The following is a 23,751-nucleotide window of genomic DNA, read 5'->3' on the forward strand; positions in this document are numbered from 1 at the left end:
TCATTACGAACGTAACAGAGCATCAATACAGCAGGTTATAACTTTTTTGTATCCAGTTTTCTCTAATCTCATTATACCAAACTGACCCTGAAGGTCAACTGTACCTCTGGTGGTGTGGAGTGGTACTACAGGTAAGTATAACATAAATATCAGGATACCACATGGAGAAAATTGGAGAAGCTATGCAAAGTAAATCAATTAAATGACATACTCCTCCTGAGTTTGTTTCTATCATAACAAAGCAGTAGATAATGACTGTCTTTTATTTTAGACCTACATGTAAATATATCTTAGATTGTAGTGTAACTTAAATGGGAAATAAACATATTTAGGAGGACCAACAACATTGATATTATTGATGAATAAGATCTTTATATATTTACTCAAATGCAAACAAATCCTGGAAAGGAGGTTGACGAACAAGGCAACTGGTACTGAGCATACCCTGTGGACTGAACATACGCCCACCCATCTCGCATTGTTAGGGTTGCTCAAGCACAAATCCATGTTTGACAAGATGAAAAAATATTACATCTATTGTTTTGATGTATTGCTCATACATCATTAGCTTGACAATTTCATTTGTAACACTTTGTAAAGTTATGACTGGCTCAGAAATCAAGTTAGTTTTCTCAGATATGTGGCTTCTTTCCTTCCACACATAGTGTTTTTTCCCAGCAGAAGACCTATACTAAACATTTCTCTTTCTGGCCTACGCATTCTTGGAACTACTGTTTAGGTGATTATAGGTATTGCACGTCATGGAGTTCGGTGTTTGAGCTTGTATTTCAGGCTGTGTGGGGCCACTTCTATTGAGTTCAGTTCCGTGGAAACATGGTGGAATCGTTACGTTATCTCTGCAGCAGAGGGAGTGGCAGAGGCAGCAGCGGCGGATAATCGTGACGCAAGCGCGTCATGGGAGGGAGAGAGGAGAGACTTTAAAAGGCCTTGTCGAGCTCCCGCCCGGTCGCATACGCCTCTCCGTCAGCCCGGGCTTTAGACTCCGAGTTTTGTGACCGACCTTGGTGGCTCTTCTTCCTTCAAACGAACAGAATGGCAGCAATCAGGACTCTTACAAAACTGTGCCAGCATTCCCAACATCACGCCAGTAAACTGCACACGTCTGCGTCGAGGTGAGTGCCGATCTCAATCTCTTCTCCTACGGGAACATTTCATTCTACTTGTATCACATGTTCGTGGGGTCTTTTCTATCTTCACACCACAGAAATAGACACTTACACGTCCCCGGTCACCTAAATGTATGTGCCGAATGCGCATAGTCTTGCTTTTTCATCGACTTGTATTATTTAATTCCAAAGACCGTGCCTGAGTGAGGGATTGTTTGAATAGCACTAAATATCTTCAGTTGGTCACGTTCACGCGCGCCCCTAGCGTCACACCGGCAGAAGTGCAGTAGTTTGGTGGCTGATGAAATCGCTCCGAGTGCTTGCACCCTGAGTTCTCAGGAGCCAGGTTTCAAGTGGAGATCGAGGTGCAGCTGACTTTCACAGCACAGTGGCAAATTTTGCATATGCATTACAGCCACTGTGTCCGGGGTCATATTTACGTGATTTATAAATGTTTATAAAGAAGAATAATAATAATGATGTGGGAAAAAAAGAGATGATAGTGAGTATGTGCAGAATCCCGTGCAGGTATTGATTGGATTGGTGTGTGCAGCATGACTCTATGTAATGTAATGAGCTAATGCCTTTAAAACCCAAATCTCGTGTGGTCCCTGCACATGATCTACTGTCATGAGATTAATCATCTAAAGCACATATCCCATTATGCATGCATAATAACCTAATAACCAAAAATTGATACACCTTTTCAAACATGAATACATTTCATTTGATGGAAAACAACAATAACAGTAGTATAACTTGGATTAAAGCAACTTCCTTACAGGTGATTTTTAACATTATGTGGAGAAAAAAAAAAGGGGGGCGGGTTTATTTAACTTTTGTTTTATTTCCATTTAAATCAGTTGTAATTGTGACACATTTTTTTTCCTGAACCTGGAACACTGACAAGACCTCACCCTTTTTCTCTGATGTGCTACATTTCTGTGAAGTTTTGGCACGGTGAAATGGTTAGTTATGTCACTGCTAATGGTTCATTACTCCTCAGTTACTCTCTATGTCAGTCGTTACATAATAGTAAAAAAAAAACCCTCTTGCTTTGGATGAAGCAACACTATAGGTTTAACCACGCCATTATTAACACGGTTAAAAACACGACACAGCAGTTTGAACTATTTCAGCACCACTGTCCAACTATACTTATTATTATTATTATTATTATTATTAACAACAAAAATAATAATAATGCATTTCATTTATAAGCACCTTTCCAACATTCAAGGACAAGATTAGATTCTCATTAAAGGCTGCTCACTACTGATTTCTCTTTTTTTTGCCTTATCAATTTACACCAAACGTTGGGTTAGAAATGCGTTGGCATCTCAGACGGAGAGGCTCTAAGGATAGAATTAGCGATTGCCAAGAGTGGGTGGTCCAGATGGATTACAGGTTTCTGGTGTCAAAATCTTTGTTTAACAGCAACCAAAAATGACATGGCCATAAGAGTTAATGTGGCCCTCCATTAAAATGTAAAGCAAATATTTATCTTTGTTTTGTTATAAGTCAACTTGTCCCTCCTGGCTACTGTTCTACATTCTTGCTCGTCAGTCACAAGGCCTGTATTACACAGAACTAGTGAGGGAGGAGAAGGAAAAACACCACCTTTCCACACAGATAAATGGATATAGGTTTATGGATTATTTAAATTATATACACTGGGAAAATAACTAATAGTAAAAATACACGCGTTGCATTCCTGTTCTGAGAATGATAAATGTCTTTGAGTAACAGCTGAACCACTGCTTGTTAATCCATTATGCAAGTTAATGATGACTCGTCTGATCCAAGTGTTTTTGTTGACACTCTCAGGCAGGCAGCAGTTGTCATCTCAGGGAAGAAAATAGCATGGCAGATTCGGGAGGAGGCCCGGGCCGACGTGGAGAAGTGGATGTATGCCGGCAACAGGAGACCACATCTGAGTGTGGTTCTAGTAGGAAACAACCCAGCCAGTCACTCCTATGTCCTGAACAAGACCCGTGCGGCAGCTGATGTCGGTGAGTGACAAAACAGGCACGCGTATTCGCAAAGCCTCAATGACCATAATCGCACAAGAGCATATTGTATTCATGTGTTTTGAGCCAGTTTTCTGACTTCAATCTCCAACAGGAATTTCCAGTGAGACGATTGTTAAGTCTTCAGACATCAGTGAGGAGGAGTTACTGGATTTGATCGACAAACTCAACACAGACCACCGTGTGGACGGCCTACTAGTCCAATTGCCACTGCCAGGTACAGAGAACATGACATTAGTCATAGTCAAATCGCTGATGTTCTACTGTGTGTCGGTCCTTTTCTGCTCAGAGTGTCTCATAATCATTCTTTTGTGACAGATCACATCGATGAACGGATCATCTGTAACGCGGTTTCCCCGACCAAGGATGTTGACGGCTTCCATGTAGTTAACGTGGGCCGCATGTGTCTGGATCAGTCCGCTATGCTTCCCGCTACACCCTGGGGAGTCTGGGAAATGATCAAACGAACAGGTAACAGGAAAGAACACTCACTTCCTCTTAGGGCTGAAATGTTACTAAACAAAACGTTGAAGTTGAGTAATGATCTAAAATCTTGGCCGTCAGGTATTCCTACTCTGGGGAAGAATGTCGTGGTAGCAGGGCGATCCAAGAATGTAGGCATGCCCATTGCAATGTTACTTCATACAGACGGGCGTCACGAGAGACCCGGAGGTAGGTTATGGTTTCTGTGTATGATTATGTTGGAGAGAGAGAGTTAAAATAAAAATAAAAAAAACACACTAAACTCTGATTCTGTTCTATTGCAGGTGATGCCACTGTTACAATCTCTCATCGTTACACTCCAAAAGAAAAACTTCGGCAACACACACAGATCGCTGACATAGTCGTGGCTGCTGCAGGTTAGTGTCACCAGTCGTCTGTCACAATGATATTCAGTATGTTAGTTCTGTAGACTGATTTGCTCCTGTGGTCTAACTGGAAACTGTGTCGATGACCTATCAGGGATTCCAAACCTCATCACAGCGGACATGATCAAAGAGGGAGCAGCGGTGATTGATGTTGGAATAAACAGAATAACGGACCCAATCACTGGAAAGAGCAGATTAGTTGGAGATGTGGATTTTGAAGGTAAGGGCTGGACTCTGAACATGGTTGTGCATCTGAAGGAAGCCACTCTGTGTCTCTAAGGTTTTTTTTTTTTTTTTTCTGTCCCTATTCAGGTGTAAGACAGAAAGCAGGCTTTATCACTCCAGTACCTGGAGGTGTGGGACCCATGACTGTGGCAATGTTAATGAAAAACACTATCAAAGCAGCGAAGAACGCTTTGCTTTTCCACCCAGAGAGGATCCGCATGGCGGCTGCGTCGTAATGAGCTGGAGCGAATCCCAGCAGCAGTGACACATTCCACTCCCTCCAACACTACGACCCCCTCTTTTTTTTTTATTTGGAGCAACCCGATGAGCTCCCATAGCACACATACTGGAAAGATGATAGCTTTACGGATTTGATCCTGCTGACATCTAAGACCTTTCTGAACTTCAAGTCCATGTTTAGACTGTTGCATTTACACATGCAGCTGAATGTTTCATACAACATGGCCCTCAGTATTTAACATGTGCAGTGCAATGTCGTTGTTTTTTGGAGTTTTAAGGAACCTTGGGAGATTGTTTAATTTATTACAACAGCGGTATCTTATTTAAACATGAATGGAGAAAGGTTACAGTATTTAACTCAAAGCTAATGAGCAGTCGAGGTGGGAGGACTGTCTCTTTCTCCGTTAGTTTAACCTTTTGTATCAAGAGTAATAAGGGCTAACATTGTCAGTAATACAAGCTTTAAAGATCCACAATTGCCTTTGTAAAATCTTTGAAATAAATATTGCTAATATGTTCTCACATTAACGTTGTCTGTGCCATAATTGTGTCATGAATTAAATACTGACCATGATCTCCAATACCCACTGTTTCCAGTCGGAAACAGCAGAACAGGTTACAATGATAAAAGAACGTTGCAACGGATTTAAAACTGTGTAAAAGCAAAAAAGACTGCATCTGAATCCATTTCATGAAAACTTTGCCCTGAGTTACATCAGCCCAGTCTTTTTACCCTTTGCATGACCCTTGGAGGCAAACTGAGTGGAACAGCACATTTACATAAATGCAACTTAATCTGAACATCTGAAACTATATTGGGGAAAGAACATCTACCCCCTCCCAAACACAGATCAGATTCTTTACATAGACATTATTCAATCTTCTGCAAAGTCATAGCAGTGTTATGTAAACTCAAAATTTGACACCAGTGTTATGTAATCTAAAAATTTGACACCATAAAAGAAATGTTTCCCCTCCCTTTAAACCTCCCCTTTGTTTCCCGTGTCTAATTTCCCCCTTGTTGCAATTTAGATCTGTAATGATAACCTACCTGGTGCACATGGTGGTGAGGTTTATCTGGGTTCTTTAAGTCTGCATCTGCTGATCAACTTAAACATGTGTATATATATAAAAAAAAACATCTACTTCATGTGACATGCACAGGACCCACTGCAGCCAATTTAACATGTTTCAGCATGAAAAGCACAGGTGTGGCTGCTCAAGTTAACAATGGCAGTGAACCAGCATGCACAAACTGAAGCTGAAAGCAGCTGTGTTTTTTTCCTAGTGACCCGTCCAAATGGCTGCTGTGCAAAAAGCCTGAATTGATTTGTCTGATGCAACCCGAGCACTGAAACTTGCAAAAAATACAGTTATCAATCCAAGTTAGACAGTGTGCAGGATTTTTGTTTGCTATGAGAAAAATAACTTTTTAATATTTGCTTCTTTTTAACAACACTTGTTTTTATAAGACTGATTGTTTTTTTGGTAAAGTCAAGAAGAACCATATTTGTGAAAGGTTCAGTATACTTATACTAACTGCAGAGTCATTCAGCAGCATGTCTAGCAGGTTTGTCCATGTTTTCCATGGTAGCCCCACCTGTGTTTGCGCACGTGGACCTCATGTTACTGGGACCTGCCCAATTTGACCACTTCAAACTCACTCACTTAGTACCCAGGAAGCCTGGAAAGGGTACAGGTGGGCAAACATAGTAAAATGTCTTAAATGTTAATTGTGGCCTTTATTTCATTAAAAGAGTTGTTTGTCCGCAAATGTGAACAAACCTTCAGGCAAATGGAACTGTAGAAACTAGTGATGGGCATTCCGGCTCTCTCTAGTGAGCCAGGCCATTGGCTCAACTCACTAATGGCTCGTCCTTTTAACATACCAAATTTAGCGCTGTTCTGACTTGTTTTCACTTAAGTGATAAATGTAAACATAAATTATGTAATACATCCGCTGTACTTAAGTTTCAAAAGAAACGAAAAAAAAATATAATTTTCAAATATCAATAAATTGCTGTAGCCAATTGTTTTCATTGCATTTACAGACCCTTTTAACTCTCCGAAACCACTCACTAAATGCACTGACTTGCTTGTAGACCCATTCTACGACACAATGCACAGAGAAACAGCCGCCATCGTTCGCTCAAAAGAAACGGCTCGTTCGCGACCGGCACATGACTGCTAGGAACCTTAATCTCCCGACCGAGTCGGAAGGAAATTAAAGACGGACACAGGACTGTAAACGGAAAGCGGCTGCGAGTTTCCCTCATTCTTCTCTCAACTAATGAAATTTCTCTTCGTGTGGTTTCGTTAACGATGGGTCGAAGCAGATCATCAGAGAGAGCCGGTACAGAAAAGACGAAGAAGAAACGTACACGCTCCTCCTCTTCTTCCTCTTCATCTTCGTCGTCGCCCTCGTCCAGCAGCAGGAGTCAGAGCAGGTCGTCAAAGAAAACCCCCAACAAAAGCCAAGGTTGAGACTTTAAATGAGCAACGTTTGACTGCAGCTAAAGTTTTACTCTCAAAAACCCCTGTTGAACTTCTCTTTGTCCCCCAGATGTGACAACCCCAAAAAAGAAGAGCAGAAGAAACTCCTCATCATCCTCCTCCTCATCATCTTCTTCCTCTTCTTCCTCATCTTCGTCCTCGTCCAGTGATGAGAAAACACAAAAGAGGAAAAAAAGTAAAGCCAAGAAGAAGAAAAGGAAGGAGCTGAAGAAGAAGAAGAAGAAGGAGGCGGCAAAGCTGAAGAAACAGAAGAAAAGGGAGAAGCGGAAGGAAAAGAAGAAAGAGAAGTTGTTGAAGGAGAAGAAGAAAGAGGAGGTGCAGTCGTCCTGTGTTCCAGTCGAGAAACCTCCTTCTTACCTGGAGATGTGGGAGAGTGATGACGGGACGGCGGAGCTCGGACCTGGTGGGACATCACAGTACTTTGCACTGGGTGGTAAAGGGTTAGGTTTTTAGAATCGGGGTTGTTTGAGGTATCAGAGACTGTAGAACACAAACAAGAGGACGACTCTGCTCACCCCCTCTTTTTCCCAAGTTCATCAGGGGAACTATAGTGGCTTTCACATAGCACAAAGGATGTTGTTGTTCTTTGGTTGTGTAGTGAGATTCCACTTAAAACCTAAGAAACACTCGCTCCAGTTGATTTGTTCTACTGCAATAAACATGGCAGTGTAAGTAAAGTGAGGTCCTTACCTTCTGAACAGAAGTGGCCCCACAGCCTGAAATACAAGCTCAAACTCCATTACGTCTAATACCTACAATCAACTAAACATACTGAAGTTTCAAGAATTTGTAGATCAGAGAGAGAGGGATGTTTATAAAGTATAGGTCTACTGCTGGGAAAAAAAGACAAGAGAGCCCAACATTAAAGCTCCAGTGTGCAACTTCTGTCATCAAAACACACCCTAGTGTCGCAATGGTGCTTTTGCGCTATACAGTTCCAGCTCGCTCGGCTCGGCTCGAAGAGTTTTTTTGCTTTTCCATTAGTGATAGTATCTGGTACTTCTTTAGTACCTGCTCTGGCGAAGTTCCATGCAAGCCTCGAGTCTGGTTCTGTAATTTTAAGCAAAAACCTACATGATGTCGACTCTTAGTGGCCTAACAACAACAGATTTTACACAGTCGTACTGTAGAACACATGCTGGTCTTAAATTCAACGTCAGGTATAGTTAACACTGAGTTTTGTTTTCTTCCGCAGTCATGACCGATGAGCAGAAGGCTCGGCTCTCCACAAAAAGGCCTCTCACTAAAGAGGAATACGAGGCCCGGCAGAGTGTGATCCGGAGGGTGGTGGATCCCGAAACAGGACGGACCAGGTGAGTCGATGCTTCTGCTGCTGCCGATGCACAGTCTTTGTCTCACTTATGTAACACGGGACTTGATTTTTTTTTTGCCTGTTTTGTTTTTCCACATTGCTGTAGACTCGTGAGGGGAGAAGGAGAGATCATAGAGGAGATGGTGAGCCGGGAAAAACACAAAGAGATCAACAAGGTAAAAGGAACTTTTCAGCTGTAGCGACATTGAACATGCTGCCGTTAACTTGTACCTGACAGTCAACGTGTATTTATTTCATAGCAATCCACCAAAGGAGATGGGAATGCCTTCCAGAAGAAACTGGGAATCAACAGGTAGAAGACAAAAGTCCAATGACAGTTCAATGAAGTATGAATACGTGGTCCGAGTGTGTGTGTTAAGTTCCCATTTTATCTTTTAACAGTAACCTGTGATTAAGTGTGTCATCTACTCCTTAATTTTTTTTAATGAATACTCTAAATCTGTCTTAAACTCCAGTCTCAGGATGTGATATTTAGTTGTGACTAAATTTTTTTTATTTTTTTTTTATATTTTCAATCAGCCAATTCATATCACATAATCAGTGTATACTTGATGTCGAGATGATCTAAATATTCACTTCACGTGTGTGTGATTTTTGGCTTCATATTCCACACCCACTCTGAGACGTTTTCTCACCTTTTTAAATGTCACGTTTCCTTTCCTGTAATAAATCTGCCTTTGTGTGAAGTAAATGATCCCAGAAAATAAACTGTTGGGAGTTAACTGCGTTGGATTCTGTTTCAATCAAGCTGAACTACAGTCGAATGTAGGGGGGGAGGTGAAAAAAGGCCAAAATATCATATAGTTGTTCTTTATATGTTCTTTATACACTGTACATAAAAACACAAGGGGATGGATAAGATATCCAAAACCTACAAGATACATACTCTGTACAGTTCAAATATTTGTTAAGCTTAACTTATCAAGGTGTGTGTATGTATATGTGTATACATATACACACACACAGCCTTTGCATGTGACCTGATGGACAAACCGCTGTAGCGTTGCATTAACCTGCTTGAGACAAAGGATTTCTTAATGTTTGGTGTCATAATGTCAGTGTTCCTCCTTTGCACATTTCTCTTTACAGCAAAAACAAACCAACAGCCTTTTAAGAAAAATATGGCCTCCTCCTATTTCCACAAAAAAAAGCACAGTCTATTCTTTTTCCACTACGTCAAATGCAGGTGTGAATTCAGTGCTTTTGTTCTAGGCCTCTCAACACAACGGTCAAGGTAAGGCATACACGGGGGGGATGTAAGGCCTCGAATAAAGGTATCAGGCCCTCACAAGATAACCACGTTCCGTGGATTTTAATATCCAGGCAGTTCAGATTTCTGAGGAAAAGGGAATAAACGGTGTAGTCGTTGCCGTCACTGCGTACATGTTTTCCTTCTCGTCTCTATGAATGGTACAATAGCAGCTTTCCTTAAAAGTCATTCATATATGGCTTCATATCAGGTCATGTCAAAAATGCAGAGGGACAGAGTAAAATGCACTTTAGTCACTAAGTTGTGTCTGTAGTGAATTTCACTTCCATGAAAACACATCTGAAGAATTTTGTGGCAGCAGATTCTGCGGCAGTTCCACTGTAGGGCTGAAGTTGCCCCCTAAATATTAAAGGAATACTTCACCAATTTGCATTTAGCTTTGTATTACGAGAATGGGTCCATCAGTGACACTTGGTCCGAGGCTTGAAACTGCCACGCTAACTCTGCACTTTATAGACCCACTCATAGGGGGACGGGACCTCATTCCCAGAATGTAAACAGTGACCGCCATCTTTGCTAACAGTTACGCTAACAGGAAGTGTCACTGGTGGGCACGTAACAAAGAAAAGAATGAAGATATTTCTCAACTCAGGGGAAACTGAGGTTGGGAAGCACAATTATTCAAAAATACTACCCCTAGTGGAGTATTCCTTTAACTTATGAATCAAGATGGATCACTACTACATGACACCATCAAAATATTAACATAAAAGATCGTCTCCAACATGTATTAATTATTATTTCCATCATCTACGAATCAGTTGATTAAATACAGAAAATGTGGATTAAATTTCAACATGACAAAAAACAAAAAAGTGTTTTGTGCATGATCCCAGAGGTTTTCAGTTTACTGTCAGAGAGAAGTAAAAACACCAGAGAATATTCACATCCAAGAAAATTAAAACCAAAAACTTGATTTTGTTTTATTTGAAAAACAACACTTCAACTGATAATCCGAATTTTCAGAATCCGTAGCTATTCATTTTGATTTTTTAATTTTGAGTTAAATATTAACAAAATAATGATTAAAGAGCAGCCACTGAGATTTGCTCACTTTGTTTTTTGTTTTTGAATTCATTGTTCATCTCTGGGACACTGCATTACCTTCAGCTAATGATTACTGGGTCACTCTCACATTTGATGTGGACACTAATGTGCTGGAATGGACACAACAGGACTAATCACCGTGTTTTGAGGGGGAAAAACCTGCTGTAGCCTCACACCGTCATCACGTCTGTGTTAGAAATCCCTTTCTTTTGTAAAAAAAACCAGGATGGCTGTGCCTTTGTGTGCCTGTGATAGTCTGCAATTTTGACGCTTGGAGAACATGTGCCTATTTTATCAATTGATTGTCAATGCACTGTGGCGTCGGTTTAATCTTGTGGTTCTGGTTGAGTAATATTGCACAGTTCCCTTACACTCGAGCCCATGTTGGTCCATAGCGGTCAGCTCTGTACAATTAGCCTATGAGAAGGGACAAATAAATATCATTTGAATGAATAACTCGAAAAAATAAATGGCCTACAGCTTAAAAGTAAGTCTTAGATTTGACAGCATTTTGTACAGGATTTACAGAGTGTGGATTCATTTTCCTCTAATGATGCACCAACAATGAAGAAAGAGACCTTAACCTCGGCAGGATTATCTATGAGCACATTCAACGCCTCATTTACAGTTTACGGACAACCAGAGAGAAGCTATATCCTAAATTCCCAAAATAGATTATAACAAAACATACATTATATGACACGATATCGTAGCAATTCTGTTGATTCTGGTTATCTGCGAGGAAAAAAATAATAAAAAATACAATACTCTCTGAGTTTTGGCTGCTGCAACTTAAGAACTTAAAACCTAAAACAAAAAAACAACATAATAGCTTTAGTAATCTTAAAACATTATTTGTTCACAAAATCAATACAATTTCTTTAAAATATCTATAATCTTAAATAACAATAGATATCATCAATTAATAAAGTGTATCCTGAATGAGGCGGCGTTTGCCCCCAAAGAAAAGAAGACACTTGAAACTGGTCTTCAGTGGACCAGATACCAGATCTGCACTGGAATAGAACAATTATGTACACGCCTTGTTAAGGCAACCGACTACATACTTACACAACCTGTTCAACTTTTTACACCCAGATCCTCCTCCTCCTCCCTCCTCCTCCTTTCTGTTCATGTACAGCATGTCCGTCTGTACTTTTCACTTTGGCACATTTATCGTACAGTAGAGGGAGATTTTTTCCCCTCTCGCAGAGTCGTTCACTACACATTAGGAAGGTTCAGCAGTGCAGCACGGTGGGATGTCATGAAACACTATAAAATCCCACACCAGTTTCAGCTGCAGCCACATTTAAAGGGTAATTTCGCAGTTCGCTTCATAGGATAATCTGGAGAGTTCCATGGTCTGAGGGCCGAAAGAGGACAATAAATAGATGGCTGTTTGTAAATGCTTCAGGTATTATACTAGTTGGCTTACAAATCACCAATTTTTTTTTTTTTTTGAAATTTGTGATTATTTTCTTAAAAAACGTATTAACAGTAAAACAGATTGATCTAGTCTACAGAAACACTTTCAGTTCTCTCCTCAGACTCTCTGCACGTATCTGATTCATCACATAAAAAGGACACAGCTTTTCCTCAGAGTTAATCTCTGTTGTGCTTTTCAGTGGCCACAGTCGTCGTCGTCGTCGTCTGCTACAGTGCAGAATCACTGTGTTTGTAGCATGTGGGACACTCTGATGTGCAACCACATCAGGTCTAAAAGTCTGCTGAAGTAGGAAAAAACTGATATCGTGTATTTAAGACGGATAAATATTTACTCAACAGTAGAAACCACATCTTACAACATGAGCCGTGTCACACGCTCTTGCGTCAAGAAATGGCTTCTTGAAATTCCTGTTGAGTGTTGTTTCACCAGTAACACAGCCATGACTTCTGTCCATACGTGTGACTGCCACTCATTCTTTAAAATGTAGTTTATAGCACCTATGATTTTTCATTGTAATTACCCATGTGGTGCAAGCCAAACTATTTTTGACTCCTTCCATTCATTCCAATGTTCCTTCCTCAGTCAGTCTCCCGTCCATACTCTTTAAACTCATTTTGGGCTGAGAAGTCCCGGTTCGAACTTGGTGCTGCTGCTGCGACCCCAGCAGCTCGCTGTGATGCTCATGCTGCGCTGCGTCGCTCCCTGGCTGTGGCCGTGCACTCGCTCCAGCCTCTCCCGCTCCAGCCGCTCGCTGTCCGACTGGCTCTGTGTGCGCTCGGGTCTGTTGTGGATGCTGCCTGTTGGGGAGCTGGGGGCCGGCTGGGAGGAGATGGTGCGCAGCAAGTGGTTCCTCTTCCTCAGGAAGTCGCTGTTTGCGCCCAAGCCAAAGCTGCCTTTGCGTAGCACCATGCGTGCGCTGCTGGACTTGGCTGGTCGAGAGCGGTGGTTGTACTCCAGCTGGGACAAATGAGCTGCGTAGCCCTCTGTGATGAACTGTTGTGATGATTGGAGCAGAAACATACAGTCAACTAGAAACACTTTATTTTATATTCAGTACGTTTACATGCACAGTTTATTCGAGCTAAGGCCATAGTCCGACTAAGACAGGCAATTGGACTACTTGTCGAGTTGTCGAGGACACATGCAGAGAAGAAAATCAATTTAATGGCCGTGTACGTCACTGTTATATCGCTCTATAAGCTTTCAGCCAGATATTGAGGTGCCAGCCCATTTACTGGTTTAAAAAAACAAATCAAGACAACTTTAAAATCAATCCTAAAATGAACTGGTCGCCAGTGGAGTAAGGCCAATATCGAGTTGCAGACGAGACACCAATGATTTATCGATGCCAAAGTAGAGGGAGTTAATATAATCCAGCTGCGAGGTGATAAAAGCGTAGATTACCCTCTCCAGATCTCTAGGGGGGAGGCCTAAGGTCAAAGGCCTTTGACCTTTGCAAAAACTTCACGTGTTTGTCAACTTTAAAAGCATTAACAAAAGTCACACCAAGGTTTTTAACGGATGATTGGACATTGGGAAAAGAGGGGCCTAGAGGACCAGAGGGACAGTCAGGGACATTATGTCCAAAAATAATGATTTCTGTCTTGTCATCATTTAGATTAAGAACCGGGGAGTGTACACATGACATCATGTAGTCTTTTGGTCTTGTTTTGACAAAATTACATACTGTGCATTTAAAGGCAATATTCATTGGTGCCAGTGGTACTGCGTCTTTTCACTGAGCTTTAGTTACTGTATTTATTTTAGGTCAAATGATCAAATGGTACCTGGCACTGGTTCTGCATCTTCTTTGATGGTCTGCCGACAATGTATATTTGGGATGAAGGGAGGCCGATGGAGGTGTAGACTGAGATGTCTTTGGTTGATCCGTAGCCAGCGAAAATCTTCATGTGAGCCTGAAATCACAGAAAGAACAGAAATGTTTGGCACCAAAAAAACAACAATAAAGAGTAAATATTTTCACAAAGCAATGCAGTATGTGCACGTTTTTTTCTCCATATTTGTTTCTAGTTACACACCTAAAAGTGCAGTATATTCTTTACTATCCAAAGATCAATACTGCACATTGACAATCTTAGAGTACTTTTAACCCACGGTTCCACCCAGTAACTCTGACCTCTGTCAAGTTCTTAAGGAAGTTGGCCTTGTGTCTGAGTGGGTCATGGACCAGGCCATCGCAGAAGGACACTATGCCATGAGGAAAGTTGTGCTGAGACAACCAAGCCACTACCCGCTGCTTCTGCATGTCGGGACGTCCTGTTACATAGATGATCAAATAGCCTAAATCCTGCCAGTGCCTGCAAAGAGGAGCAACAGGAGATATGAATAACAACACCACATTCGTATGGACTTCTCTCTGAGAGAGAAAAAAAAACCAAAACTTGTTTCAAATCCGGAGTTAAGGCAGGTACCTGACAACGTCCACGGCTCCTGCTCGTACTTTGGGGTCACTGCCCATGATTGACACACTGGCAGCAAAAGATCCGTCAATACTGAACACAACAAATTCTGTGCCACGTGGAATAACTGTTAGGTAGCTGTCAGCGACAGTGTGATCACCCCTGTGGAAAGAACCAAAATACACAAAACAAATGCATAAAATTGGATTCATTGAAAGCTGCAGTGCATCATTCTTTGCTGTTTGTGTTATTATTCTGCCTCTGTTTGGTCTTCGTGCACAGAATCTTTTTTTATAATATTTGTGTGTTGCTGTTGTCTCGGTCTGTCTCGACATAAAATGAATCTCTTCCTGTGTGCAGCACAGTAACGTTCCTTCACCTGAAAACAGGCCCTGTCAAGCAATACTATCAGATCTGACTGAGGGAGTATTTGAGAAGTGATTTACCCTGAAGTGTTTGGGAAGTGTTTAAACCACTGAATAACTGTTTTTTGAGCAGCAGAATTCACATGTGAAGCTTTTTGTGGGCACTTCTTTGTGTTTTCAGTCATACTGCGGGTAACTTGCTTTACTAGCGCAATGTTGCTGTTGCTGCTGTCTGTCTTGACATAAAAGAAAAAGACTTTCTACATGCAGCACTAGAATGTTGCCCAGAAACATGAGATCTATGCACCACTAAACTGAGAAACAGCTGAGAGGCATAATCAGTATTTATAATTTGTCAACAGTTTGAATGCAACGGACCTGACAACCATTTTAACTGGATAGACTCCGATGCCCAGTCGCTTCTCTTCTGGTATAATAAAAGACACACGACCACCACTGTTGGTCACCTCTGTGTCGAAGTACACCCATTCTCCTGACGGTGGCTGAGTCATGATGTGGAGGTCAACCTGCACAGGATTGAATAGAAAAACAAACAAGAATGAACACAAACACAAACTACACATTCATCACTGACACCAGCCTGTGTGCAGCTGTGTGTGACGGCTAAACAAAGGGTCACCTTCTCTCCAGCCAAAGTGACCATGTCTAGAGGGCCGTACATGAAGCGACCTGTCACAACCTGCTGGCCTCCTTCAGAGAACACGGCATCGTTCACCCGGTGGTTGGCAGTCACATTCTGTCAATACAGCCACAGAAACATACTTTAAATTAAGCTTTTGTGTATTTGACCGAAGTTAGTGGCTTTTTACACATTTTTCAAGCTTCTGATGAACACGGGTTAAAAAAAAAACAAAAAACTAAAAGTTCATGGGTAGATTTGAGCCTGGGTGTAGATATTTTATTATTTATAAAAAAGTATCCTCCAGCTCTGATACCTACCCTGATCTTTACATGAGTCCTCTTACGGAGCCACTTCTCTCGAGGTTTCGAGGGAGTGAATTCAGACACTTCTTTCCCATCAAGCTCCAGGATGCTGGAGTTTTCATGCCTCATGACCTAAGGGGACATTTTAATGTTTCAGGACTGGTGGCCTGCCAAGTTACATATTAACAGACCATAAACATTATCATATTTACTCACTTGTCTGAGGAGAAAAGACACGACATCAGTGGACTCCCAGTATGATGCATGGAAGAGGTGTGGTAAAGCCACTGTGGGGAAAGCGGTCAGCGCATCGGGGCAGTACAGGGCAAAGTCCAGCCGCTTTGTGCCCCACCAACGTGCGGCAACTGTGAGAGGAACGGAATGAACAGGGTGCAGAGGCGTAAGATGACACTTTTATTAAGAAGTTATGCAAAGCAAAGGTGAAACAAACACCCCTGCAGCTGCAGCAAACAGGACGTTTGAATGGTTAAACACAATATTGTCACCGATCCCAGCAGTTCTCCAGCTAAAAGAAGGAAAGAAGTTTATAAGATTAACACTAGTTAATAAATAAGAAAACAAGGACAGGCATTCAAGTGCAGAAAGAAGAAAAAGAAAATTAGTACTGGCATGTGATTATGCAAGCAAACCGATGGTGGTTTTCTACATGCAAGAAAAAAAGATGATGGATTTGGAAAGAGGGAGTACGATCTGGATTTATACATTATTCCCCATTAGTGAAAGAGACTGTCAACATTTATGAATTCAATTTTGAAATAATACAAGGGGAAGTGAGCAAGGGCATTCTGGAAGATCAGCAAAAATACAGTGTTTGGATTGGAACAGATTATAGAACAACCCACAGAAAAGACCTGTAGCCTCCCGTTGATTTCAGTGGTTCCTTCCATTAGAAAATATACCTTGATCTACTTCAGCCTGGGAATCCAGTGAGACCAGATCAGATATAGCACAGTCCAGCCCCGCTGACAAGCAGTTCTCGTACTGGCCAGAGGGACCTGGAACTTCAATAGTGTCTGCCTCACTGTCCAGTTCTGCCATTAGATCTGCATCAGTAGATCCTGCATCAGGAGGTCCTGCGGCCTGGACGGCAATTGCTTTCCTACGGGACTTGGGGGGACTTTTCAGGAAGAATTTATTTTGTGACGTTAAGGCGATTTGGGACAAAAAGCTGAACCTTTTGGATGGGTTAGTTTGGCACGATTTGGCTATGGGGAAAAAGAAAACAGAAAACAGAAAACATGGATTTATGTTGGCATGTGACAGTTTTCATGACAGGTTGAGCAGTTTGAAGAGTGATGTGTCCAGTGTTTGTAAGCTGCTGTAAACAGAATTAGTGTGAACGTCAAAGCTGAGAAAGAAACTTAGTTAGTTGGTAGTTGGAGAAGTTCATGCCGTTGAAGATCCTCTGGTTCTTTGGTGTTGCAGGGGCCGAAATCGGTTTATCGTCGCTGCTAAAACAGCTGTTTTGAGATCAGGAATGTGAGGTACAAGTACATGTTCCAGTTACAAAAGTAACAAAGTAAAGGGTGAGGAGGCTGTGAAGGACAATCAAACAAACAGGAAACACAAAACCATCTTTCTATCTCAGAAAACGTCGTAATACAGAATAGACGGAGCAGGAATGGCTGAGGGAGGCACATGTCTACAGTACATGCAGTACAACATCAGATAAATGCAGCACTCGTTCTTTGCATTTACATTTAGACGGTGGATAAGAGAAAGACAAGACAGTGGAAACGTGGCACTGAGATTAAAGCTTCTTCAGGCCTCTGCTTGGGGATTTTTAACAGGACACGGACAAAAATGTCCTGCATTAAGTGCCATTCAATGCAGGTGTTCAGTCTGGCTAATTAGAGATGGCACAAGGAGCGGGGGAATGCGTCGTCTACCTGGCTGACTCAACTGCTTCAACTCTAGTGTGGGGTGGGTGTGAAGTCAGAGAAACAGGGCTGAGAGAGAGATGTGTGAGCAAAGTAGGAAAAAAGGAAACTACTTGAGAAACGGTGGACAGAAAGAAAGAAAGAAAGAAAGAGGGAACTCTGTGACTCTGGGAACTGTGACCAGTGTTTGTGTGAGTGGAAGGAAGAGAGAAAAAGAGACTGGTTGGTATTGAGAACACTTACTGTTGGCTATGTTGGTGGCAGTGTAACTGTCTGCCATTCCTGAGACCTGGCTGGCAATGCTGACCTCACTGGCCCTCCGCTGGCCCCGGGAGAAGGGGCCCGTTATAGGGGATGAGGGGTACGAATTGTCCATGAAGACACCACCATGAGACTGAACAACATCCGCTATTGAGCCGAAACAAGGAGATCCCATTAGACAGAGACAAAGGTAAGGGGGAACTCACAGAGATGGAGGAGCGGGACGCGGGTAAAGGAGAAGAAATATGACATCAGGCACCGTGGTCTCAGAGCATATGTGAAACCACAGAGTAGCCACATGGCAGCCAAGGTCAGATTTCTGTAACTGCTTTATATGGAAACATGAACACACAAAACACTTAGTGAATGAAAAATCACAAATGTCCACATTCATGTGTTACTATCTCGTATGAAAAAGACTGCATATCTAGTAGCCAAATAAAATGTAAACGTGAAGTAGTGCTGGACATTTTTATATAATCAGGTCATCTGCTCTGACCAAGGAGAATCAAATAGCACAGGATATTCCTGATGCATAGAGCAGGCCCAAAGTGTACACACAAACAAACACACAACCGCAGAAATACCCTATGCTGACAACAGTAATCCATTATTATGGAAATGATCCTCACACACAAAAACCTGCCTCAAAACTCACAACACAAACGCAAACACTTGTGTTCTCCAAACATCAGCCTCAAAAACATCAAATGTGTTGCTTATCAGATTTCCAAGTATTTCCGTGGAGCACTGTAACAATTAGCTAGAATTTCAATTTTAAAGTTACAAAGTAAAGACCTAAAACTGTAGTGCATAACTTTTAAATTACTATCATTGAAAACACAAAGAAGCGCATCTGAAAAGTCCCAAAACCCCAAATGCTCAAAAAACACAAATCAATGCCCCTGTGCTGCTGGGCTTTTAGTGTGAATGTCTGGAGAAACAAGTGCAGCTCAAGACTCTTGACACAACAGTGACGGGAACACAAACAAAAAGACACAGTGAATGGGGATGCAGACAGATGCAGGTGAATGGGAGAGGCTACACACACTCCATAGTGGCGGGTGTGGCTTTGAGGAAGCCCTCCTGCCAGTTTAGCACAGGCACAGGGATGCAGGTCTCACTGATGGTCTCCTGACAGCGAAGGGACAGGTGAGGCCCGCTGTCAAGTAGCAGCTGAGCGTTGCTCTGGACTGTCTCCACTACAGAGGGAGGTGGAGGAACAGAGGGGTCAGAGGTTGGGGGGGTGAGGGGGGGGTTTAGAGGTAGAGCGAGACAGGTATGTGGATATAGGGACAGAAGGCCAAGAGAGGAAGAAGGAAGAAGACAGGGAAGACACAAAACATATGAAGCAAGATCAACTGAACATGAGACAAGAAAGCAGAGTCAAGCCCTTAGTAGAGCCCACCTATTTGAAACAAAACTGCTAAGACTCTAAGACAAACCCGTCATTCATAAACACATAAGCCGTAAGTGATTTTGAATTTTTTTTAAAGGTTTTCTGATACTTTTAATTAGTTACATGAGGTAGACCTGAGGATAACCAGTGACAGCTCATTTATAGCAACATATCACTGTTACGGCTCTTGCACCTCAAATCCCTGGCCTTAAGTCAGAAACATCACTTTTATGTACTTATGTACATCACATGTACTTTTACCCGCTTCATGCCACATTTTAATAAACCCTAGATCCTGGTTCAAGGGTAGAAGCTATTTCAGAGTAGAAAATTGTTTCTATCTTCAGGAGCTTAACTCAGTGACATGGATGACTTTGCAGATATTAGCTACTTTACCATAGTCTGTGTCCTTTGTCTTGGGGAATCACGTGTAAAGGGTACGACTCTGAGGGTTACTCTACTATGAAAACCAATCTGGACAGAAACAACCAGCAGGACTATGATCACATTTAGATGAATAAACGGCTTCACAAAACCCTTTGAAGCACAAACAGTAGAAAAATGGGCAATTTTTCTATGTGAAAAAAATGCTTATTTATTGTGCTACTAAAGCATCTTTAGTGCATGCATCCATAGGAAACAGGAACTCAGACACTGAGGTGTCCGCTGATGTCGTCTTTGGGTTAAAAAAGAGATATTAAGCAGCCATTTCATTACAGGAAATTTAGCATTTGCCTCTGTGCATGTGAAGCCAGTTTAGAACAACACAGGGCTGAGGGCTCACCCAGTAGGGCAGAGTTTCCATCTCCCAGGGGGAAGCGTTGATATCGGGGCACGTTGAAGGGCGGAAGCAGGTGAAACTTCCTCTCCAGTAAGGGCTCCAGACGGGAGGCTGAGGGATCTGCTGGATGGAACAGGTTATAGACCTGCTGACAGGCAGGTCGCAGCTGGGCCACTAGAGGGAGAAAGAGGACCAAACATGAGAAAGAGAACGGAAAAGCTGAAGGAAACAACCTTTGATCAGGATGGAAAAGTTGTGCAACAACATCTTTTTTTAAGACCTCTTCTGCGAAAAAGCATATAAGAACTATTTGTACTGTGATTTCATGTTTTATGTAGTAAAGCCAAAGGTAGACCCTAAGATATATCCTTCACAGAGCAAAAGACTAACAAGTGGATCACAACCACAGGCAAATCTTTTGATTAAGGTGGCTGCAATCCATATTAACAATACTGGAAAGAGACTTGAGGTTGCCAGGTAGTTTGAGGATCCAGTCCAGTAAAAACCAAAAGACCAATGTATGATGAGCTACAAATGTATTCCTTTTCCACAACATAAACATTAACAAAATTTGCAGGCTGTAAATATTTTATTAATTAGTGCTCGCTGTACTATTATTGTCAGCGCAGAAAATTTAAACTGAACATGTTTCCTTAATCTAAAGCTGCTGATATATCATCATCATTTTATGAATGATTACATTTCTTACATAGATGGGACGGTTGGCCATTTTCTTATTTGCTGTTTTGATTTACAATACAGCACACTGCATTCCTCTGTATAAAGCAACTCACCATCAAGCATGGGAATGACCGTCTTCCGCAGAGCAAGCACCAAACCCAGTGGAGAGCCAAAGAGGAAAAAGTCGGACACTTCAAAGTCAAACTTCCCCAGGGAGCCTCCATCCAGCATCGTGCTGCTGCTTGACCTGCGCGAAGCTGCATCACTTCGCAAGACACTGGAGTGTAAGCTGGAAGAACATGACAGAGTCATTTCTCGCTACAGCCCTATAAATACACCGCATTCAGAGGGGACATGAAAACAAGGACCACGTTCTTTTTCTAACACCCTGGTGGTGATTTTCTGTCGGCCCACACACAACAAACCTGGTCAGGAAGGCCTGGTGTTGTTTTATTGTGTCCAGTTCGTAGGTGGAGGAGTCGCTTCTCTTGCGGGGCATCTGTCTCTTGGTGTCCTCAGCTACACCTGCACGAGGGATGTCGATGTTACTGCGACTGAGATGGCGGCTGCCCTCCAGGGTTGGAGAGGATGACCCGTGCCCGCAGTTAATGATAATGCCAGGAGAGAGGAGGTCCTGATCCTGGGTGGGAGATTTGGGAAAACATTTTTGAACAAAAACACTTTGGGAAGAACATTGTTTTAAATTACTTGATTACTATGATGAGTTACAATAAATCATAACTATACTGAATATTCAGTCTCTTACCTGTACACTGACGACGCTGCCCCTTCGACTGCTGTTTTGACTCTCATTTATTGTCTGATTGCTGCTGCACAGACAATCAAACCCCAGGATTCCTCCCACACAGTCCCCAATGAGACACACCTAAAGAAGTCAGAAATATTATTTGTTGACCATACCACATGCTTATGGTCCAGGTTTACTTATAATAATGGATTTGGTGATCCAGAAACTGACCTGGCCGGAGAAAGCAGACCCGCCCAGAGACTTTATAAAATCTGTGTACACCTGGTTGGCTCTGCCGATAACGGTGGCCACAGCCTCCTGGTACTGTGGAGCAGAGGTGGCCAGAAGGGGCAGAGCTGCCAGTGGAATGTGGTCCTGACTGCTGGACAGACATCCCTCATCATAGCCGTAAGGGCTCAGACTATTACAAAAGACAAAAATGGACACAATTGTGGACATACTGTACGCTTAAGTCAAGAACCACAAAGAGGTGTGAAGAAATGTACTGAGGAAGTGCGGGTAAAACAACAGCCACAGCCTTTAATCAGTGTCCCCAACGCTTGCATCTTGCACAAAAAATGTGTATGTGTGTGGCGTCTTACTTGGACACCAGGGAGAAGGCCTCGGCACAGATGGCAGGGCACGGTACCAAACGGATGGCGATGCGTCCCAGCGCAGCAGGATAGTGAACACGCATGACTGTGTCAAAGGCCGTACTAATTGTGTTGACGTCTGCCTGCTTGCTGTTCTGATCCCCTCCGCCTGTATCCAGGATGTTCCCTCCATGAAGAACCAAGATCAGCACATGGATCTTGGAAGGCTGCAAGCACTGCTGGGACAAATTCTCCTGAAAACAAACAAATGAAAGGCCGGGTGATGGTAGAAACATCTCGGAATGGTTCCTGGAGGTCCAATAAGAAGGAGGAGCATCATCAATGACATTTAAAAAAAAAAAGAAAAAAAAAGCATGCTCATCAAGAGGCGAAACATGTAACAGATAAACAAAATGCTTTTTCAAACGGACATCAGGTTTCTTTTGTCAGATTTGTGAGTCATGGCTTCATCTCTTCAAACATGGACCACACAAAAACTTCTTTTTACAACCATAGTGGGGACAGAGAACCATGAAGGGGGAGAGAACAGAGCCAGCCTACACTCCACCTGGACAACTGTTCAACTAACAGCAAACAATGACAATGCTTGCTGACGACAAATGACATTGAATAGAACAGCAGAATGTGTAGTTTTGTCTTATGCATCTGATCCAAAACTTCACATTTTCATAGAAGCACTGTATGTACAGTCAACACCACAGCTGCAAATACACGGGAGTTGAACAGAGGGTGGTGAGGTTGAGGAGTACACATGGTTTTGGGCAACGGCAGGGAAAACGGGCAGAGGACGTGACGTGACTACTGGGTTTGTTCGGGGGAAGGGGGGGAGGGGGAGTCGGAAGTCTCTGTGGAGCTTCTAGTCCACAGTGCAGTGGGGCCGAAAACGTTTACTTACTGACTGGTGCCTTGTTACTGTGATGATGGGAATGGGAGAGCTATCGGCTTGGCCGCTAACAGAGCCACGCATCTGAACACAAGAGGACAGAGAGGCTCAAGGATAAACAGCCATTCTCTTACCTCCAAAGTGTAAAGACTAGTATAGAACACTAACTTTGTTTTGTCATTGTAAAACCATAACAAAAATTTTAATTGAGTTTAAAAAGGTACAGTGTGTAGGACTTAGCACCACCTATTAGAGGAGCTGAAAGTAGGAGAACCTATATTAGCCTCAAAACGAGTTTGTGCTGATGTGGTAGTAAAAGGCTCATTCTGGGGTAACTTATACATTCAGTTGATTATACACTCGAAATTATCATCAGTATCATTCATTTCTATTCAATTTCTACCTACGTGAAAAGAATTTCATGTAGAATTACACACTGGACCTTTAAGGAAGTCTTTGGGGACCATTTCTGTTAGTGGTTCTTAGGAAACATTAACTTCCCAAATGTTGCTGCTTCAAAAGGAAACAAGTTATGATTGTGGTTTGTACATGAACACACTTGACGTTTGACACACTTACCTCATCTAGTCTTTCGTCACTGGTTGCTCTTTCATAATCCACGGTCATTTCCTGCAACAGCTCACCTGGAAA

The 23,751-nt window shown here is 42.3% G+C and overlaps 3 protein-coding genes across 8 annotated transcripts in view; 2 read left to right on the forward strand and 1 right to left on the reverse strand.

The window, feature by feature from the left end:
* Positions 1-963: 963 nt before the first annotated feature.
* Positions 964-5,015, forward strand: mthfd2 (methylenetetrahydrofolate dehydrogenase (NADP+ dependent) 2, methenyltetrahydrofolate cyclohydrolase). Its single transcript, XM_058636107.1, has 8 exons — positions 964-1,133; positions 2,955-3,139; positions 3,252-3,374; positions 3,476-3,628; positions 3,722-3,829; positions 3,925-4,017; positions 4,121-4,246; positions 4,339-5,015. The coding sequence occupies exons 1-8, from the start codon at positions 1,054-1,056 to the stop codon at positions 4,485-4,487; spliced, it is 1,017 nt and encodes a 338-aa protein (XP_058492090.1). The 5' UTR covers positions 964-1,053; the 3' UTR covers positions 4,488-5,015.
* Positions 5,016-6,696: 1,681 nt separating this feature from the next.
* On the forward strand, positions 6,697-9,060 carry arl6ip4 (ADP-ribosylation factor-like 6 interacting protein 4). Its single transcript, XM_058636108.1, has 5 exons — positions 6,697-6,970; positions 7,055-7,408; positions 8,201-8,318; positions 8,424-8,493; positions 8,578-9,060. The coding sequence occupies exons 1-5, from the start codon at positions 6,814-6,816 to the stop codon at positions 8,632-8,634; spliced, it is 756 nt and encodes a 251-aa protein (XP_058492091.1). The 5' UTR covers positions 6,697-6,813; the 3' UTR covers positions 8,635-9,060.
* An 82-nt stretch (positions 9,061-9,142) lies between these two features.
* LOC131463943 (membrane-associated phosphatidylinositol transfer protein 2-like) overlaps positions 9,143-23,751 on the reverse strand; it is a 51,894-nt gene continuing 37,285 nt past the window's right edge. For 3 of the 6 annotated variants that reach the window (XM_058636102.1, XM_058636101.1, XM_058636103.1), the window contains exons 9-26: positions 23,680-23,744; positions 22,206-22,450; positions 21,835-22,024; positions 21,622-21,741; positions 21,281-21,495; positions 20,969-21,144; positions 20,178-20,348; positions 19,044-19,196; positions 17,977-18,141; positions 16,753-17,058; positions 16,049-16,197; positions 15,848-15,964; positions 15,528-15,644; positions 15,266-15,414; positions 14,535-14,684; positions 14,240-14,420; positions 13,890-14,018; positions 9,143-13,095 (exon numbers count right to left, since the gene is read on the reverse strand). In XM_058636102.1, coding sequence (XP_058492085.1) covers positions 12,712-13,095; positions 13,890-14,018; positions 14,240-14,420; positions 14,535-14,684; positions 15,266-15,414; positions 15,528-15,644; positions 15,848-15,964; positions 16,049-16,197; positions 16,753-17,058; positions 17,977-18,141; positions 19,044-19,196; positions 20,178-20,348; positions 20,969-21,144; positions 21,281-21,495; positions 21,622-21,741; positions 21,835-22,024; positions 22,206-22,450; positions 23,680-23,744 — 3,182 coding nt within the window. In that variant the 3' untranslated portion in view covers positions 9,143-12,711. The remainder of the gene's footprint in view (positions 13,096-13,889; positions 14,019-14,239; positions 14,421-14,534; positions 14,685-15,265; positions 15,415-15,527; positions 15,645-15,847; positions 15,965-16,048; positions 16,198-16,752; positions 17,059-17,976; positions 18,142-19,043; positions 19,197-20,177; positions 20,349-20,968; positions 21,145-21,280; positions 21,496-21,621; positions 21,742-21,834; positions 22,025-22,205; positions 22,451-23,679; positions 23,745-23,751) is intronic. The other 3 variants (XM_058636104.1, XM_058636105.1, XM_058636106.1) reach the window with 3 other exon arrangements.

Source organism: Solea solea, chromosome 8, assembly GCF_958295425.1.
Source record: "Solea solea chromosome 8, fSolSol10.1, whole genome shotgun sequence".
In the NCBI taxonomy this organism is placed as follows: Eukaryota; Metazoa; Chordata; class Actinopteri; order Pleuronectiformes; family Soleidae; genus Solea; species Solea solea.

Coding starts and splice junctions, on each gene's coding strand:
- mthfd2 (XM_058636107.1), top strand. CDS start 1,054: ATGGCAGCAATCAGGACTCTTACAAAACTGTGCCAGCATTCCCAACAT. Junction 3,140..3,251: donor CCGTGCGGCAGCTGATGTCG/GTGAGTGACAAA, acceptor AATCTCCAACAG/GAATTTCCAGTGAGACGATT. Junction 3,629..3,721: donor GGAAATGATCAAACGAACAG/GTAACAGGAAAG, acceptor CTTGGCCGTCAG/GTATTCCTACTCTGGGGAAG.
- arl6ip4 (XM_058636108.1), top strand. CDS start 6,814: ATGGGTCGAAGCAGATCATCAGAGAGAGCCGGTACAGAAAAGACGAAG. Junction 6,971..7,054: donor AACCCCCAACAAAAGCCAAG/GTTGAGACTTTA, acceptor TTTGTCCCCCAG/ATGTGACAACCCCAAAAAAG. Junction 8,319..8,423: donor CCCGAAACAGGACGGACCAG/GTGAGTCGATGC, acceptor ACATTGCTGTAG/ACTCGTGAGGGGAGAAGGAG.